Source organism: Hypomesus transpacificus, chromosome 16 (assembly GCF_021917145.1).
Source record: "Hypomesus transpacificus isolate Combined female chromosome 16, fHypTra1, whole genome shotgun sequence".
In the NCBI taxonomy this organism is placed as follows: domain Eukaryota; kingdom Metazoa; phylum Chordata; class Actinopteri; order Osmeriformes; family Osmeridae; genus Hypomesus; species Hypomesus transpacificus.
In genome coordinates, this window is record NC_061075.1 from 1,945,615 (window position 1) to 1,963,374 (window position 17,760).

Consider the following 17,760-nt stretch of genomic DNA (forward strand, 5'->3'; position numbering starts at 1 on the left):
TAAAATCAAAAAGATATTGTGTTTTATAAGCACTTGTGTAATTTTTCTGTTGGGGAGGGGGATGCGGGCCTGGATCTCTGCATCCTCGCCCGTGTTCCGGTCTTTGAAGGCAAAAAAGAGAAGATGGCGGCGTTACGAGCGGTCGTGCAATCTGGGAGTGGGAGAGCCCTACTGAATTCTCCCAAATGTGGCCAAACTGTCTCAAGGGTAGGATTACTTATTTACTTCACATACGTTTGGTATCAGAATATGTGCTCAGCTTTTTCTTAAAAAACATGGCTTCATACAGCAACCCTGTGTCAGCTCGCATGTTAGCCCACCCGGCGCTGCTAGCTATCGTGGTGGGGTAAGACAAGGTCAATTGTGCAAATCTGATATTTGTAGCCTAAGTGTCACACTGATGCCAGTTCATGATTTGGGGATGAGTCTCACATTTGTATTCTTAGCGACAGTTCGTTCGTTTCGAGAGTGTTTGCTAACCTTGACAACATTTTTATGGAGTTCAATGTACTGGCAGATTACTGTACCTTCTTACTGCTAATCTAGATAACATGGCAGAAGTCATGTTAGTCCGCTCAACACCGTCTGGCATTGTTTGTCACATTTGGTTTTGGTTACTAGTTTGTAACATAAAAAATATAATTTGAGTTGTCTTGTCTGTTAAGTGGAATTGATGGGTTTGTGTGCCCGCTAACTGTGCTAGCAAATGCTCGAAAATTACCTTACGAGCTTCCGTACACTTATTCAATGACTATGCTGTCAAACTCGAGTTAAATAATGGTGTAGCTGGCCCGTTGTCTCAAGTCATCTGACTCTTGCCGTTATGAAAACTGTCTGGAAAGGCAGATTCATAAATACAGCTTGCCAACATCAACATTGCGCACAAGAGAAGATATCTTGATCAAACCACATTATTCTTTACAGTGAATAAATAAATATGAAATAATAATAAACAGATATAAATAATAGACATGAACACTGGCATACCAGGATAAATAAAACACTGGTGATTTTGTCTACATTTTAATTTGAATTATTCCCCATTGAAAATGATTGCAGCTACTCTAGCACCTACGTAAGGCTCTCCTCTCATACTGTGTGTGTCCCCCTCCAGGCCAACATGTCGTTCGCCAGTTTGCCGAAGGGGAAGAAGGTTATGCTGACCACACTGGGGGTGTTGACTACTGGTGGAGCTGGGATGGCTCTGATGCTGCAGCAGTCTGTCAAGGCCTCGGATCTGGAGCTGCATCCTCCCTCGTACCCCTGGAGCCACAGTGGCATGGTGTCTTCCCTCGACCACGCCAGGTCCAACTTCAAACAAACACCCACATAGCCTTTAGAAAACCCATGTGAGTGTAGGTCTCATGTTCCTGTTTGTGTTTTGTGCATGTGATTGCAGCATCCGTCGTGGGTATCAAGTATACAAGCAGGTGTGCTCGGCCTGCCACAGCATGGAGTACCTGGCCTTCCGTAACCTGGTCGGCGTGTCACACACAGAGGCTGAAGCCAAGGTCTTGGCTGAGGAGGTGAGGACTGTAACTTACCTGGATGGGTCATAATGTAGAGCAGCACCCTCTGCTGATGGTTCCATCTAAAAATACCTCCGGTCTTTGTCTGACCTCATGTAAGTAGGTACAGATTTAGTAGGGGTGGGAATCTTTTGGTTCTTGGGGACTTGGGGTCACGATTAGATAATAACCTGACCTTGAGTATTTTGAAAAGCGCTATATAAATAAAATGTATTATTATAATACATCAATTCACGATTTTTTATCAAATTTCGACTCAATATTTGCTTATATTTGATTCCAGTTTGCTTATTAGTGTTCCTTGTTTCTATTTGACTCTGATAGGCAGTTAATTGTTGCATCAAAACCTTGAAATGTATGGCTTTTCTTGCAGTTTACTAAACTCATTGTCATCATTTATTTAATTTAGTATCGATTTTTGACATTTCTGTATCTAAATGAATCGCCAGAAGACTGAATTGCGAATCGATTCCCCCCCACCCCCACCCCTAAGATTTAGTAACCAACCTGTTGTGTTTACTTTCCTGGTCAGGTCGAGGTGGTGGATGGTCCTGATGACACAGGGGAGATGTTCACCCGTCCAGGGAAGCTGTCAGACTACTTCCCCAAGCCCTACCCCAACCCTGAGGCTGCCCGCGTGGCCAACAACGGAGCCCTGCCCCCAGATCTCAGCTACATTATCAACGCCAGGTAGCTCAAACCTCAACCCCACCTCTATATCTGTTGGAAAATATTTCACCCCTGTAACATCTCTTCTTCCTTTTCCAAGTAAAACATTTGAATCTCTCTCTCAGACATGGAGGTGAGGACTACGTGTTCTCTCTGCTGACTGGCTACTGTGAGCCCCCGGCAGGTGTGGATGTGAAGGAGGGTCTTTACTACAATCCCTACTTCCCTGGCCAGGCCATCGGCATGGCTCCACCCATCTACAACGAGGTGTTGGAGTATGATGATGGTCAGTACATCTGTTTCCCCTCCAGATCTGGTCCACCCTGTTGAGTTATCAGGCTAGCTGGACCAGCACCCTAGGATGTAGAAGAGTGATGGTCTCTTATATTCTCCTGTTGCTGTTTGACAGGAACCCCTGCCACCATGAGTCAGGTGGCCAAGGACGTGTGCACCTACCTGAGGTGGGCATCGGAGCCCGAGCACGACACACGCAAACGCATGGGACTGAAGGTGAGTCGCTGGCCTGGCCACACCTGTAGACTTAGAATCTGACTGCATCTCCCTAACGCCATCTCTCTCTCTCTGTCTCTCTGTCTCTCTCTGTCTCTCTTGCCTCCCTAGTTTTTGATGGGTTCCGCAATCCTTTTGCCCCTCGTCTACTACATGAAGAGACATAAGTGGTCTGTGTTGAAGAGCAGGAAGATCGCCTACAGGCCACCCAAATAAACCCATGACCCGTTTTAACTGACCTTCCCGTGGATGCCTCTGGGCTCAAACTCTGATCTTCTCTGCAATTGTCGATCTTCTGTAAACCTCACTTGTGCTACGAAATGGTTGCCCTAAATCATTAACTTGCTTCTTCTTCACACACACCATTTCCTCAGTGAGGATCTAAGCAAAGAACGCAACCTCTATTCTGTTTTACTGTACAAAATAAATTATGGAAAGATGTGTGTCTGGGTTGTGGTTAAGTTGTTGCTTCAGGGTAGGGATGCATCATCTTCCTTCAAACTTATGTTGCTTGCTGTGAGTTCATCTACCCATTTTACTGGGGGCTCTACACTTGTTGTGTAAATATTTAATAAAATAGTAAACTAAAAAAATAAAACCTTGTTATAATCTATTGTCCCTGATGAGAACGTTATTCTGCATGCTGACAGAACTTCCTTGACTTGAATATGAAGATAAGCAATATAAATGTCCACAGCAACTAATACCAACTACGGTTTTGTAAAGGGAGAGATATACTATATTTGAAAGCAGTGGCGATTTTAGACCCTTTTAAGGGGTGTTTCACTGCTATAGTTAATCTCAGCATCCCTAAAAATAAGTATTATTGTTTATTATAATTTGATGATGGTAGTTCATGAAGAACAGGACATCCTTAGTTTTTTCATTCATTCAATATTTTGCTGAAAAATACTCAAATGTATTAATTGTTATCCAGTGAAATTAGATATATCAGCAAGGGGGTTTAGCACTTTTGCAAGGCACTGTATTCATGTTTCATTCTCATTGGGGGCTGAGCACCCCTAAAGGTCTGATCCTAGAGTCGCCCCTGTTTGAGAGTATGGTATGATACAGGATGTGATGGCCCGATGTGTACTGAATACACCCTTAAAATAGGTGACAAGAAAAAAGGTGTGCAATCACTGAGCGCATCTCACGTACTGGACAGTCAAGTCTGATCGGGTTGCTTACGCGGTGGGCGCTGATTGGCTCTTAACGCACGCCTTGTGTACCGGAAGTGATCCTTTTCCAGTACCGATGTGTTTCGCGATCAAGAGTGTCCTTTCCGGCAGATTGACAGACGATGGACACGTTAAATAAACTAAAGCAATTTGATGCATATCCCAAAACACTAGAGGATTTCAGAATTAAAACATGGGGTGGAGCAACCGGTGAGTTTTCGTTTGAAATATTTCTGTAGTTAGCTAGCGATATCACCCGTGAACCTCCTGCCATTCATACTTGCCATACTAGCTAGCTAGCCAACAAACTATCTAAACTATGCTATCCAGGACTGGGTAGTTCTTTCTAAATATTTGGCTGGCAAACAAGTTACTCGCAGTGATAAAAAATGAAGTGTAATCACTCTCCTCTTTGTAATGACAATTTATTTTACGGCTGAGCAACAGACGTAGACCGGCAGTAACGCAAAGCTATCGCTAGCTAGCCATACACTCTGTGTCAGTACATACAATACAACACAGTGCAGCATAGTAGGGAGGACAAACGTTCTGCTCTCAATGTAATCACAACGGAGAGTTCCAAGCGTCAACAAATGCCAAACTGAACTTACTCCTCATTTGACATTGTGATAAAAAACACAATTGTGATATTTAATGTACAGTACGATGTACGCTGATATTATCAGTACATTTACTTTCGAAAACAGTAGTCAATTTTCGTTTGATGACTGAGTCGTTAGCGTAATTAGCCTCTGTTTAACGACATATACGATAGCGGTCTGTGATACATCCGTTTTCGATCGTTAAAATAATAAACATGCCTCACATATCGATGAACCTTTTATGATTTATTATGACATTATATTACTAGTAAACAATTCATGGGTACAATTGTCCTTATATACCTGTAGTTTTAAACCAGTGTAGCTCACTGTAATGCTGTACGCGACGCGGTTTAGAAAAACTTGTAATTCTACTGCTGTTTAGGAAGCCAAACGGCGACAGTAAAATCTCGGCACTCCCCTTACAAAAATCAAAATTCCCAGATGAGTTTTTCAATTGGTGAATCAACCTGTCACTCAAATTAGAGCCAATCCCTGTGTGAATACCATCCCGTATGTGGCACAGAGGTTTTCCCATTTTAAGAGGTCTGTAAATGGCTGAGAGCACTTTGAGCCATTGCCTACTAACCTGAACTTCAATGCCACAGCCTCAATTTGATGTCATTGTGTTCATGAAGGTCTCCTCTACAGGACTGTGAAAACCGCGAACATTTCCCAGCTGGGGGATTTTTTATAATCGAGCTTATGTCCTAGGAGTGCCCCTGTTTAAGAGCTACATTTTGAGTGCTAACAAACTCCCTATCGCTCTACCCAGCCAGTTAGCTTGCCACGAGCATTCCTCTCCCTGCTTCACTAACAAAATATGGACAGATGTGCCTTGTTTTCGCTCATTTAATCCGATCGCCCTTAAAATCGGTTAACATATAGTGGAAACGTACATCTACGAATCTGTGGTCTCAAATATACATAAAGATGAACATTTTTTTATTCCAGCGCGTTCAAACAGTCCCCTCAGTAAAGGTTGGCTAGCAACTTACAGCAGCAGCCTGGCCCAGACAGGTGGGGGGAGGGGCGCAAAGGGCACACTTAATAGTGGTATTTTGTTCCAACTCATTTTTTAGACAACTCATTCATTTGTAGCAGATAAACATCTAAAAACATTCGAGCTAGTAGGCCCGAAAACTAGGATTGATCCAATGCCTGTGTGAATACCGTCCCGAATGTGGCACTGGCGTTTTAACAGTTTAAGACGTCTGTAATTAGCCGAGTGGTCTTTACACCCTTGGCTACTAACCTGAACTTTAATGCCACAACCTTAACTTGATGTCAATCTGTTCAGAAAAATGTCCTCTACAGGACTGTGAAACCGCAACATTTTTCCAGTTGGGACATTTGAGTTATTTGAGTTTAAGTCCGATGAGTGCCTGCAACCATTCACTGCAACGCTTCATGGAACTCGACTCGGAATCTGAGCTTCAGGGACGCTTGTCAAAAAAAGACAACATTTGGCGTGTCAAGCATTTTAGAATTGTTAATGTGATGTGTTCCCTTCGTATTTAAGACAAAATACTTCACAAGCAAGAGGTTTGTTAATGTAACTGTATACATATCTCACTCATATTGGCTAATCAGCTAACATGTTAAAGTAGTTTACATCCAAAGTCGCTGTTGTAAAACTAGCCTCTTTTTCACAAACTGCTGATTAACGGAAGTAGCTTCGAGGTAAAATTCAAAACCTTTAAAAACGTCTACATTTAGCAAATATTGTTGATATTATTGTGCACACGTATTTTAATATCGTAAATATGTCATTTAATTCCATAATTTCACCAGGAATAACTAATAAAAACGTATTTCAGGAAAAACGCTCAAACGGGTTTGTCCTCCCTAAGCATAGTTCACAGCAACATTCTGGATATTGTGTACGTCGTACACAATACGTTGCCTGAACACCCAATTGAATGGACTTGGTTGCCTCACACCACGAGAAACGCTCTCATGTGTTTCTCTTACTCCTCCAGTCACCATCATCAGTGGGCTCATCATGCTGATCCTGTTCTTCTCTGAGCTGCAGTATTATCTCACAAAGGAGGTGGGTTTTACACACGCCGTTATCATAAGGTTCTTAGTGAGGTTTGCTTGTAGACTGGAAGGTCTTGTGTTCATGGAAATGGTTCGTTTAAGGTTCACTTCATCTCAGCTTCTCTTACACGTACAGTTAATGAAAAATAAATGTTGTTTAACTTTACCAGTCCCACCAGTTGCTCCAGTGGCTCACTGGTTAGAGTGCGTACTTAACGCAGGGGCCCGGGTTAGATTCTGGGCCATTCCTTCATGTCTTCCCCCCCCTCTCTCTCCCTCCCTGCCTGCCTTCCCTGTCACTCTCACTTTGTCAAATGAAAAGCAGAAGAAAACAAAAACATTACCAGTCACCAAAGTTCAACAGTTGGTCAACAACTCTTTCCCCTCTGATATAAGATACTCTACATATCTCTGGCTAGAATACAAAGATGTAGTTTCTGGGTTGTACATCTGAGCTGTCTACATCGTATCATCAGTCATAGCAATCTGAGTGGAGATGTAACTTTGTTACCGGTGTAACCGATATGTCTCCATCCTCTCCACAGGTCCACCCTGAGCTGTTTGTGGACACATCACGGGGAGACAAACTGAAAATCAACATCGACGTCATATTCCCTCACATGCCCTGTGCCTGTAGGTAACAAACAGAAGTGTGACTGCATCATTCCTACCAATTCTCCAGATAGGTAGGATAGTATATAGAGGGAGACCCAACACGGATGTGGTTTTACTCATTCAGACCTCAGTATTGATGCCATGGACGTAGCAGGGAGAGCAGCAGCTGGATGTGGAACACAACCTGTTCAAACAGAGACTGGACAAGGATGGCAAACCTGTCACCACAGAAGCTGAGAAACATGGTAGGTGGCTAGCTCCCAGAGCTCAGGCTCGATAGGACCGCTACACTGGAAAAAGCCAACCCTCTCTGTTCGTTTTGACATTAGTTGTTGATTGGTTGGTTGTTGTTGTTGTTTTGTGTAGAGATGGGTAAAGAAGAAGGGGGGGAGGCGTTTGACCCCAGTAAATTGGACCCAGAAAGATGTGAGAGCTGCTATGGTGCTGAAACGGAAGATCTGAAGTGAGTGCTACTGGGCGATGCCTGGAACAATACACACATTCTTTGTTAGTTGTAATTATGTACAGCAATGTTCTCTGCCATGGTCAATTGTCTCCTCCTCATTGCCTGATATTAGAGTAAAGGCATACAAACATATGGTTTTGATGTTTGGCCCATTGGCTGTGTAGGGTTCTGTCTGTTTGTGTAATATGAGACGGTTGTCTCCATTGTCCAGGTGTTGTAACACCTGTGATGACGTGCGGGAGGCGTACCGCAGACGGGGCTGGGCCTTCAAGAACCCAGACACCATCGAGCAGTGCAAGAGGGAGGGCTTCAGTCAGAAGATGCAAGAGCAGAAGAACGAGGGCTGTCAGGTCTATGGATTCCTGGAGGTCAACAAGGTAACGCGCGCACACACACACACACACACACACGCCAGTGAGGTGGGGTCTGAGACTCAAATGCCATTTGCTCTAACCGACTTCCCTTGTGTCTTCTGTCTGTTTTTCCAACCAGGTGGCTGGGAACTTTCATTTTGCCCCAGGAAAAAGTTTCCAGCAGTCTCATGTCCATGGTAAGAGCTGGGCCCCTGACTGAGCTTCCGTTTTTTTGGTCATGTGGTCTGTGTAACAAGTCAATGGAACCAGCCTCCCCTTGTTTGATAGGGTAGGCATTACAAGATTGAAAAATATAGGATTTTGATTGGTTGCATTCAAAATATTTCAGCGTATCCATATGGGTTGTTGTTTAAATATAGCCTGATATAAATATGCTCGGTGCTTTACAGACTGTGTTTATCAGACCACATACAGCCAGAGACTTTTGTGTTGTGTGTAAAATTGTATCCTAACTTCCATTCATGAGACAGGCAAAGGAAAACCGGTAAGTCCACTTATTGTAGTTGCTAGTCACAAAGACTAGTACTTACTTCCTTGCCATTTTCTTGAGTACACTTCCTTCTTACTCTGTTTAATTTGTAATCCTAATTGTAAACTTTTTGTAACCTAGTATATTTCCTAAATTATTTTATGTGCACTGGAACAGTAGTATTGCTTACAATCTTTGCCACTCACTAGTGATTTATACATTAGATCTTCCTAATCTTAAAAATAACATCCAAATAATGTATATTATAATAAGATTAATATTCAAAATAACATTTAAAATGAAATTGGTATTAATTAACTCATTAACTAATTATCCATTAACACCAATTCTGTAGTTGATTTCATACTAATCAGTACAGCACTAAGTAACATGACATAGTACATTTAAACATAAAGCTGTGAGCACAAAGATCTTTCCCCTTCCTGCATTGTCTCACAATGTCCCAATCTGGATAACAGCAGAAACACGAGACAAGAATCCCTAGTGATGTCAATAAGGCTGAAGTTACCATGATGAAACTGCTTATCGTGTTTACTCTTGGGGCATAGGACAGGGTTCACAACCAAAGCTGTAGTTGAAAACTATCCATAGTACTGTAGTTGTGTATTTGTGGCCCTTATTCCTCGTCATATAGTGACTCTTCTCTCTTCTTTCTGCAGTGCACGCTGTGGAAAGTAAGTCAATTTGTTTTGTAGTTTTGTTTTTGTAGACCCCAAACCCTTACATCTCATTCTTTTGTAAATTATCCGGTGACATATCGGAACTTCTATCTCATTTCAACACTCACAGCTTCCATTTACTTCAAAAAACATAATCTTTTACCCGGTGTGTTGTTGAATGCATTTTTTTAATTGGGGTGGTACAGTTTGGATAATCGGTAAATCATTGAATAATTGATAAATCACATTTCTGAGGGCCATTTCTTCAACAATAACTTGGAAAAGGGAATGTCAGGTTTTGAGACATGAGAGAACCTCCATTTACTTTACAATGACATGTAGTTTCACATATCCAAAGTTCTACTAACAATCTGTCTTGTTTATTTTCAGTTCATGATCTGCAGAGTTTTGGACTGGACAATGTAAGGACACAGGAGAAACCGAATTTTGAACACTTATTTCCATATGAACTTCCAAGAGGAAGCGATAAAATACTTTTCAGACAGATCTGTTGAATCCTGCTTTGTGTCTGTGTTACAGATCAACATGACCCACTTAATCAGGCACCTGTCTTTTGGGAGGGACTACCCCGGGCATTTGTAAACCCTCTGGATGGCACGGACGTTGCAGCTCCGCAAGGTTGGCTAACTCTCCCAAAAAAACAGCCTCAAATACATACTAAAGAATTTGAAATCACAGCTTTTATTTGACAAACTTAGCCCATCACAGAGCCACAAAGACTCTGTTCCAGCAGATCTACAGAGATAGTGACATTGTCAGGCATTTCCCAAGATATTGTTTAAACTGAACTAAAAAAACAGCTAGTGTGGAGTTCCCCAATCATCTTTAATCAAGAATTAATCTTAATCTCAGAGACGCCATGCTCTGTTATAAAAGTCCCATTTTGGAAGTTCGATAAGTGACAATTGGAGACAATCTTCAGCAGCGGATTCCCATCCCAAATGGACATGAACGTTCCAAACGTCCCCCCGCTTTGCATCATGGTCTTGCCCACTCCTCCCATCAGTTCACGGCCCCTCATTCCGATCCTGGAGAGAGGGAGACAAACCAGTCAATTCAGACACTGACATCCACGGTAAAATTACCAAACTTGTTCTGTTGTATTTGAACCCTTACCTTAAACAAGAGAAGGTCCCCAAACATGGCACCTGCTGCCATACCAACCGCAAAGCCCATCATGAAGCCCATTTTGACTCTGTCAAAACAGCTGGGCTGGCCCCTGGCCCTGTCCATATGGTCCTACTGCCACAGGCATCTAAATAAGATCCCAGTCAGATATAATGCCATTCTAAAAATCCACATGCGTTGCATAATCAGGTCGTTTGCATATTTCGGTGACCCTACATTATTCTATAATAGTAGATCTAAGATTTTAAACCAGGCATAACAGTTCGCGCAGTTACGCTTGTATATGATACCACGTCCTTGCTAGGCTAATTAGCTTTTGGGTTTGGAGACCTACTCAGAATCACAATTAGCTAGTGTTATTGACCGGCTTGCACGAGTTTAGTAATCTAGTTTTTTTGTGTCTTACCGGTTATAATAAAAACGCATTTTGCCCTGTAATGGTTTAAAAAGTATTTTGTTTTTACAATTCTAGCTGGTTGTTCTACTAGCTAGTAGCACACCATCTACAGCCTGTCACCTACGGCTGGCCTTGAAAACAGTAAGACTCGATACTCTCGACTGCCGACAGTCGGTACACCAAGTACGACATTGATGAGCAGTCACGTTGACTACCGTAGTTGAATAGTTTACGTAATGTGTTTTTAAATGTAAGAAAACGATTACGTGTGCTTTCTAGACGATGCTAATCTCAGCTACCCTTCTAGCGCAACTTCATAGCAGGCAGACAACTCTCAATGCTGTACACTCATGTTCCGGTCAAATGCTTAATAATCTTCAGAATAAAGGTACATTTTTCAGTTACTGTTCTGATCCCGCTCACACTGCTGTCCATAAAACAATGTTGTTGAAACAGAACATTCTCCGTTTTTTCAACTTTCATATTTCACAGAAAATGTACATTTCTCGCAAAGAACTCGCAAAGGTCAACTAAATAGCAAGGACGATGTGCAGATGTCATTTACATTTCTAAAACTCCAGGCTTGTTCCGCATCATCCTATTTCTCAAATTCAGGGACATTACCGATCTTATTTTGAAGGCGAATGATCAAAACCGGAAATGCCGTCGACGTCTTTCAAGGCCCAGACGACTGCCAGACGCTACTTTGCTCCCATTACTTTTTACTGTTGAAAATATACAGCGCCCCTTGTGGTCTCAGTGCCATTGACGCTTTGTTATAACAGGTATTCTCATTTTTTTCAGATCAATGATGTACCAGTACTTTGTGAAAATAGTCCCAACTATTTATGTCAAAGGGAGCTGGCAAGAGGTGAGAATATTGATTGCATAAAAAAGTTCACTCATGCAGCAAATGCCATCATGGGAAATGTTTACATGTTGAGATGCTGCATTTATTCTCTAGGTGGTGAAAAACAAACCAGTTTTCTGTGACCAGGCATGAGAAAGTGGCTACGACGACTAATAGGAGACCAGGGTCTACCAGGAGTGTTTGTGTTGTATGAACTCTCCCCCATGATGGTCAAGTTCACAGAAAAGCAGCGGTAGGTATTGTACCTATGGAAACAGAAAACAATATTTGACCCTTTACTGTAAGTTTCACAGTCCCATTCTATGTAAACTACCCTTCAAAAATGTTGGGTCGCTTAGAAATGTCCTTGTTTCCGTTTTTTCAACTTTCATATTTCACAGAAAATGTACATTTCTCGCAAAGAACTCGCAAAGGTCAACTAAATAGCAAGGACGATGTGCAGTGTCATTTACATTCTAAACTCCAGGCTTGTTCCGCCATCCAATTCTCAAATTCAGGGACATTACCGATCGTGCTCTTATTTTGAAGGCGAATGATCAAAACCGGAAATGCCGTCGACGTCTTTCAAGGCCAGACGACTGCCAGACGCTACTTTGCTCCATTGACTTTTTACTGTTGAAAATATACAGCGCCCCTTGTGGTCTCAGTGCATTGACGCTTTGTTATAACAGGTATTCTCATTTTTTTCAGCATCAATGATGTACCAGTACTTTGTGAAAATAGTCCCAACTATTTATGTCAAAGGAGATGGAGAGGTGAGAATATTGATTGCATAAAAAAGTTCACTCATGCAGCAAATGCCATCATGGGAATGTTTACATGTTGAGATGCTGCATTTATTCTCTAGGTGGTGAAAACAAACCAGTTTTCTGTGACCAGGCATGAGAAAGTGGCTAACGGACTAATAGGAGACCAGGGTCTACCAGGAGTGTTTTGTGTTGTATGAACTCTCCCCCATGATGGTCAAGTTCACAGAAAAGCAGCGGTAGGTATTGTACCTATGGAAACAGAAAACATATTTGACCCTTTACTGTAAGTTTCACAGTCCCCATTCTATGTAACTACCCTTCAAAAATGTTGGGTCGCTTAGAAATGTCCTTGTTTTCGAACGACGGTGTACATATTCAACGGGTTGAGATGACAACAGTGTGACACTTAATGCCAAAAACATTGCGTCTTCGGTGAAGGGGGGCCTTATTGGAATTTTCGTTTGATATAGATTTGACCAATTCTGATTGGTAGTATGTGTGTATTTTGTCTGATGTGGAATCTGATGATCTCTTCAGATCGTTCACACATTTCCTGACAGGAGTATGTGCCATCATTGGGGGGGTGTTCACAGGTGAGTGAATCATGTGTAGTTCATCTATCTTGGTTATCTATAGTGTATTGTGTGTATTATGTTCAAAGCTGTATTGTACTGATAGTTCAGTTCAGATGATTCAGGTGTGTTTTAATTGTCTGCCCCCCCCCCTCCTCCCCTCTCTCTCTCTCTCTCTCTCTCTCTCTCTCCTCTCTCTCTCTCTCTCTCTCTCTCTCTCTGTCGACAGTGGCTGGCCTAATAGACTCATTGATATACCACTCAGCCAAAGCTATACAGAAGAAGATTGAGCTGGGCAAGGCCTCCTAGTGGTGGAATTCTATGGTGCTGGAGTTAGCGCAGCCTGTGGTGTGCCCCAATCTCCGGAAGGCTCTCTTGGATAAAGGAAGTGACTACAAACAGACTCACTGCTTCCTACTTAAGCTGACAACACACTAGGAACTTTTCACATATTTCCCAGAATGGATGAATCTGTCTGAACTCTCTCACATCTCAACCTCTGAGATTCTGCTGTTTTCTTCAGTTTCTTTGTTCCACAAACAAAAGTGCATTTTCCACAATCCCCCTCGAAGCCCCACCCCCTATGCGTTTGTGAAGTTCAGAAATGATCGGACTCGCATTAGCAATTTGCTGTCAATCTGTACCAGCCAATCACAGAACATGGGGTTGGGAGTTATTGCCATGTATTGCTGACTCATGTCCAATAGTTTGAGATCTGAGTAAACACCCAAAGGGAGTCTGAGATGCCAGTCTAGAGAAAACTAAGGACAACGGCTTTTCCCCAAAGTGTTGGTAGTGATTCACAGTCGATTCCGTTTTGAAAACAGATTCCGATCGTTTGTTTTCTTTCATCTCGCCACTTTATCTTACTTGCCAACTATTCTTCTGTGTTGCAGTGGACATATCCTCGACCATCACGCTTTCTTTACTTAATAAAAAGTCATTTGTAGTGTGTTGTTTCCCAACAGACAGAGTGTCTGTGTCGCTCGGTGAATGTGCGTGATGTGTGGAATCCCACTGGATGAGAGTGCCACTCAAGGAGACTGGGTTGGCTGTTTTGGATGTGATGGCACCTTTGACATCCAGTTCAGGGGGCAGGGGAAGTCACGCGTAGGTGTGAGTGTGTGAATGTGCAAGGGTGTGTGTGAGGAGTGTGTGTGTGTGTGTGTTCATCTGGTGCTGTGAACAGCCTATTTTGCAGGTGGGAAAGATGTATTTATATTGTCCAAAACCGTTTTTAAAATTATGAAAATAAATGTTGAATAAACCAGCTTCTTTACATGTCTCAACACATCAATCCGCTTAGTCTTTGAATAATATACCCAGCTAGCTGAGCACTTAAAAGAGAATGTTTAAAGGAGTCTTTGCAAAGTCTTTGCACACGTACAGAATGTGAAGGTCAACACTTCACTGGTGTTTAATAGTATTATGGAGTGCATTCCCTTAAAGAGAAACAGGATTGTGATCTTCCATGTGAAAACTCCGTCTCTTCAATAATTGCCCAGTGATCACTGAGGGTAACTGTTGCCGTTGGGTTGTGCTGGTGTGCATAGAATGCCATTGATACAGTATGACCTCAGGAAAGCTACATTGAGATTCCTGGATGCTAATAAATAAATGAAAAAATATCATGTGACTCGTGACTAACCCGCTGACATTGTTTAAATATAAATGTACTTCAATGCCTTCTTTGTCAGTTTGCCTTTTTTGTCCTCCATTGTGGAGTTCCTGTTAAATCAAGACCACAAGGGGGCGCCCCAGACTTCCATTGCGTTCAATAGAGCACAATATTTGTGGTCAAATAAAGCAAAGGAACAAAACGGAATGAGTGCCGTAAAATCCAAGCCAGCTGAATATCATCAATGTGAGCAATATCCTGTAAGTGTGTCACAGCCACGTACTTATGAGGCATCATGTTTTGAGAGACTCGTTTTTGTACCAGGCTTGATTTCTTGGACAGGGATGTGAATCCGTGTAAATGCATTATTTCCTAGTTAGACTCAGACAATAGTAATTCCCCTGTGAGTCCACAGCTGGAAGTGCTTTCTCCATGGCCTGTATTCACTGGTACCTCAGCCTTAACTCCCACATCCTGCTCTTGAATTGTGAAGCAATCATCCACACACTGTTGGAGGGAGACTAAGACAACAGCTTTGGGAGTGTGACAGCGGATGTTTTTTTTTAGCGTAGCCGGGAGTAGAGTGACTCCCGCGTCTGGTGAAAAGGAAAGGCAGTGTCAGTGAATCATGACCAGACCAATGGTTGAATTTGCGTGTGTATGTCTGTGTCAGGGTTCACATTCATGCTCAACCTAACTTTAGCCAGTTTCACTTCAGAATGATCTGGTTTTCTCTCACAAGAATGTTCACTCGTAGCTGTTAGAAGCTTCAGAATATTCCGGAAGAACTGAGTACATACAGCAAGAGAGAACGATAAAAGCATAGATGCATAGCATAGATTTAAAGACGCGAAAAAGATGTGAACGTTTGACACCCCTCTAATGCTTTACCACCCATGGCCCCTTGAGGCAGCTGCTGAACTGAGGTCAGGTCAAGTGTTGTTCTTCGGTTAACTGTCATATTAGATTCACATAAAATGATTTATGTGTTTCCTTTTCACACACTAGTTTCTACTTTTTGGAAGTCAGAAACTCATTGTGCATTGAACTGACTGATGAGGTACCGTCTTTATATAGGATCCAACAGTATACTATTCACACAGAAAATGTGTAAAACATTCACTCTTGAGTGGAGGCCGTGTTCAGGCCATGAGAACAGCAGCTGCAGGAAGAAGGTTAGAATGTGGACCAGAGCTCCATGTGAAAAGCCGACATCATTGGAAATCTATGGCCAGGGTCAAGAACCATGTCAGGAACTCCATGGCCAAGGATTTCTTCAGGAGAATCGAATTTCATTTAAAGTGCTATTTGACTCAGTGCAGCCCAATAATCTATGAACCTAATCTTTGATTAATCCCAGAATGATGCCCCTATCAAGGACCACACCAAAAATGACTCAATCTTCACCTTTCTGAGATGAGGGCAGAGAAACAGGGAGAGGGTGGGGGGTTAAACATTTGAAAACAGCCTACTTTACCCTTCACTCTCATTGTGTTGCTCATTGATTGCTAACCTGTCTTGGGGCTCTTTCAGACATGCAGAAGGTCACTCAGGTCAACAATGAAAGGCTGGGAGAGACAATACTTCAGTGATCAGCTAACGGTCTCTGATATGCGCATGGGAGGAGGTGGCAGGTGTGGGGGGTTACATGCCAACCTGACTCACCTGATAGTTTGTTACGCATCACCATCTGGGAAGTTGTGTTTGGACGAGGGCAGGCACTTGGTAAGTGATTAGATGAACCATCTGCATCTCACTGTCCACCTCGGGCTAACTTCAACCAAGCCCATTAGCTGCCAGTTCCTCAGAGAACCCTGATTGGTCTGAAATTGATTACGTTGATCTTGGCAAAGTGGATTCTCGCGTGATTGTGATCTCGCGAATCCAGCTGCCTTGCAAAGTTAGTTACATACAGCACCCTGGCATGATAGGCATGTATGGGTGGGAGGAGTAGGAGTGTGTGTGGGGGGGGGGGGGTTACGGTGGTGGTATTTGGGCTACCCTGGGGTGGAATGGAGAGTCATGAGATGGTGAATGGCTGGAGGAGACTGCCATGATTACTTCCAGTGATTGCACATATACAGGCCCCATCATCACATGCCCTGATCTGGTGCTTACATAGAACTCGTGATCTTCTCTATCACACCATCACTCTGATATCAGCCCTCATGAACTGGGAGGAGCTCCAACTGGCCTTGCATCTTGTCATGATGCATTTGACTTTTAGCGTGCATGGTCTCACTTACATGTAGGGGTTAAACGTGAACTTGTCCATCAGAAGCACTATGCATAGTGCATAGACCCATAGGGAGTTTAATGTTGGCTGACCGCTACTCTTAGTACTGCTGGTACCGTGTTCCACCTCATAATAGGTGACACAGGACCACCATATACTGTGTCTGTTTGGGTACATGAGTGTGAGAATGAAGTTGTGAATGCCAGCATCGGTGGGTTCCGTATGGGAATCTGAGCTAGTTCTTATAGGACCTCTGGTGATCTCTCACCCTAAATATCCATATGTCGTTTTTGCCGTTCCTGCTCTCCATATGTTCTGGCTTCCAATTCCGAGGAAGAGTTCAGGAGAATCTCTGTGGTGTTGCTCCTGCACTTGGTCTTGACAGTATGGGCTCATTGCAACAGACAGGCGTTTTCATCTGGCCCAGTACCAATGAGTGTGATGGTATTTGCTTATGCCAGCACCTATGGTCTTGCCATATAAGTCTAGAGACAGTTCTTCTTAGAAGTTCACCCAGAGAGCCAGGGAGGTCGTGAATGTTTCTGGCATGCGTGGTGTCAGGTTGTGTGTGGTTCAAGTGCTGGCACCAACTGATATGTGGTCATGCCAAGGATCTGCCCTAAATGGAGAGGACTCATACCGGCCTGCTGCTTTGCTCCACCCCAACCACCAGACATGAGAGTCCAGTGGCATCTGGAACAACTCTCCCAGTCCTATCCTCTTTCCTTTCCTCCCCTCCCTCCGATACACTCTCCAACCCTCATTCTCCCTCTCTCTCTCTCCCTCTCTCTCTCTCCCTCCTCTCTCTCTCTCTCTCTCTCTCTCTCTCTCTCTCTCTCTCTCTCTCTCTCTCTCTCTCTCTCTCTCAGGACAGCCTAAAATAAATAATATGGTAATGCTCTACTACTGACCTCAATATTCTCCCTCCCATTTCTCTCTCTCGTTCCCTCTGTCACTTTTCTTCTCGTGCCTCCCTCTCACACAGTTCCTAGAAACATTCCCTGTTAGATGCGTGGAATGTGCCCTTGAA

At 43.1% G+C, this 17,760-nt stretch overlaps 3 protein-coding genes across 3 annotated transcripts; 2 read left to right on the top strand and 1 right to left on the bottom strand.

Annotated features, from left to right (window-relative positions):
• Positions 1-96: 96 nt before the first annotated feature.
• LOC124478594 (cytochrome c1, heme protein, mitochondrial) lies at positions 97-3,149 on the top strand. The gene is made up of 7 exons (XM_047036909.1): positions 97-207; positions 1,115-1,305; positions 1,400-1,526; positions 2,062-2,219; positions 2,324-2,484; positions 2,608-2,708; positions 2,820-3,149. Exons 1-7 carry the CDS (start codon positions 124-126, stop codon positions 2,922-2,924), a joined length of 927 nt encoding a protein of 308 aa, XP_046892865.1. The 5' UTR covers positions 97-123; the 3' UTR covers positions 2,925-3,149.
• Positions 3,150-3,945: 796 nt separating this feature from the next.
• Positions 3,946-14,146, top strand: ergic3 (ERGIC and golgi 3). Its single transcript, XM_047037026.1, is given in 17 exon segments — positions 3,946-4,099; positions 6,474-6,544; positions 7,080-7,167; positions 7,274-7,302; positions 7,304-7,394; positions 7,516-7,612; positions 7,827-7,992; positions 8,108-8,165; positions 9,139-9,153; positions 9,529-9,560; positions 9,679-9,732; positions 9,735-9,777; positions 12,246-12,310; positions 12,403-12,486; positions 12,488-12,540; positions 12,842-12,897; positions 13,106-14,146. Coding segments are annotated over 17 exon segments (1,170 nt in total). The 5' UTR covers positions 3,946-4,011; the 3' UTR covers positions 13,186-14,146.
• romo1 (reactive oxygen species modulator 1) lies at positions 9,822-10,414 on the bottom strand. Its single transcript, XM_047037027.1, is given in 5 exon segments — positions 9,822-10,098; positions 10,100-10,187; positions 10,276-10,295; positions 10,297-10,377; positions 10,379-10,414. Coding segments are annotated over 5 exon segments (246 nt in total). The 3' UTR covers positions 9,822-10,077.
• Positions 14,147-17,760: the final 3,614 nt, after the last annotated feature.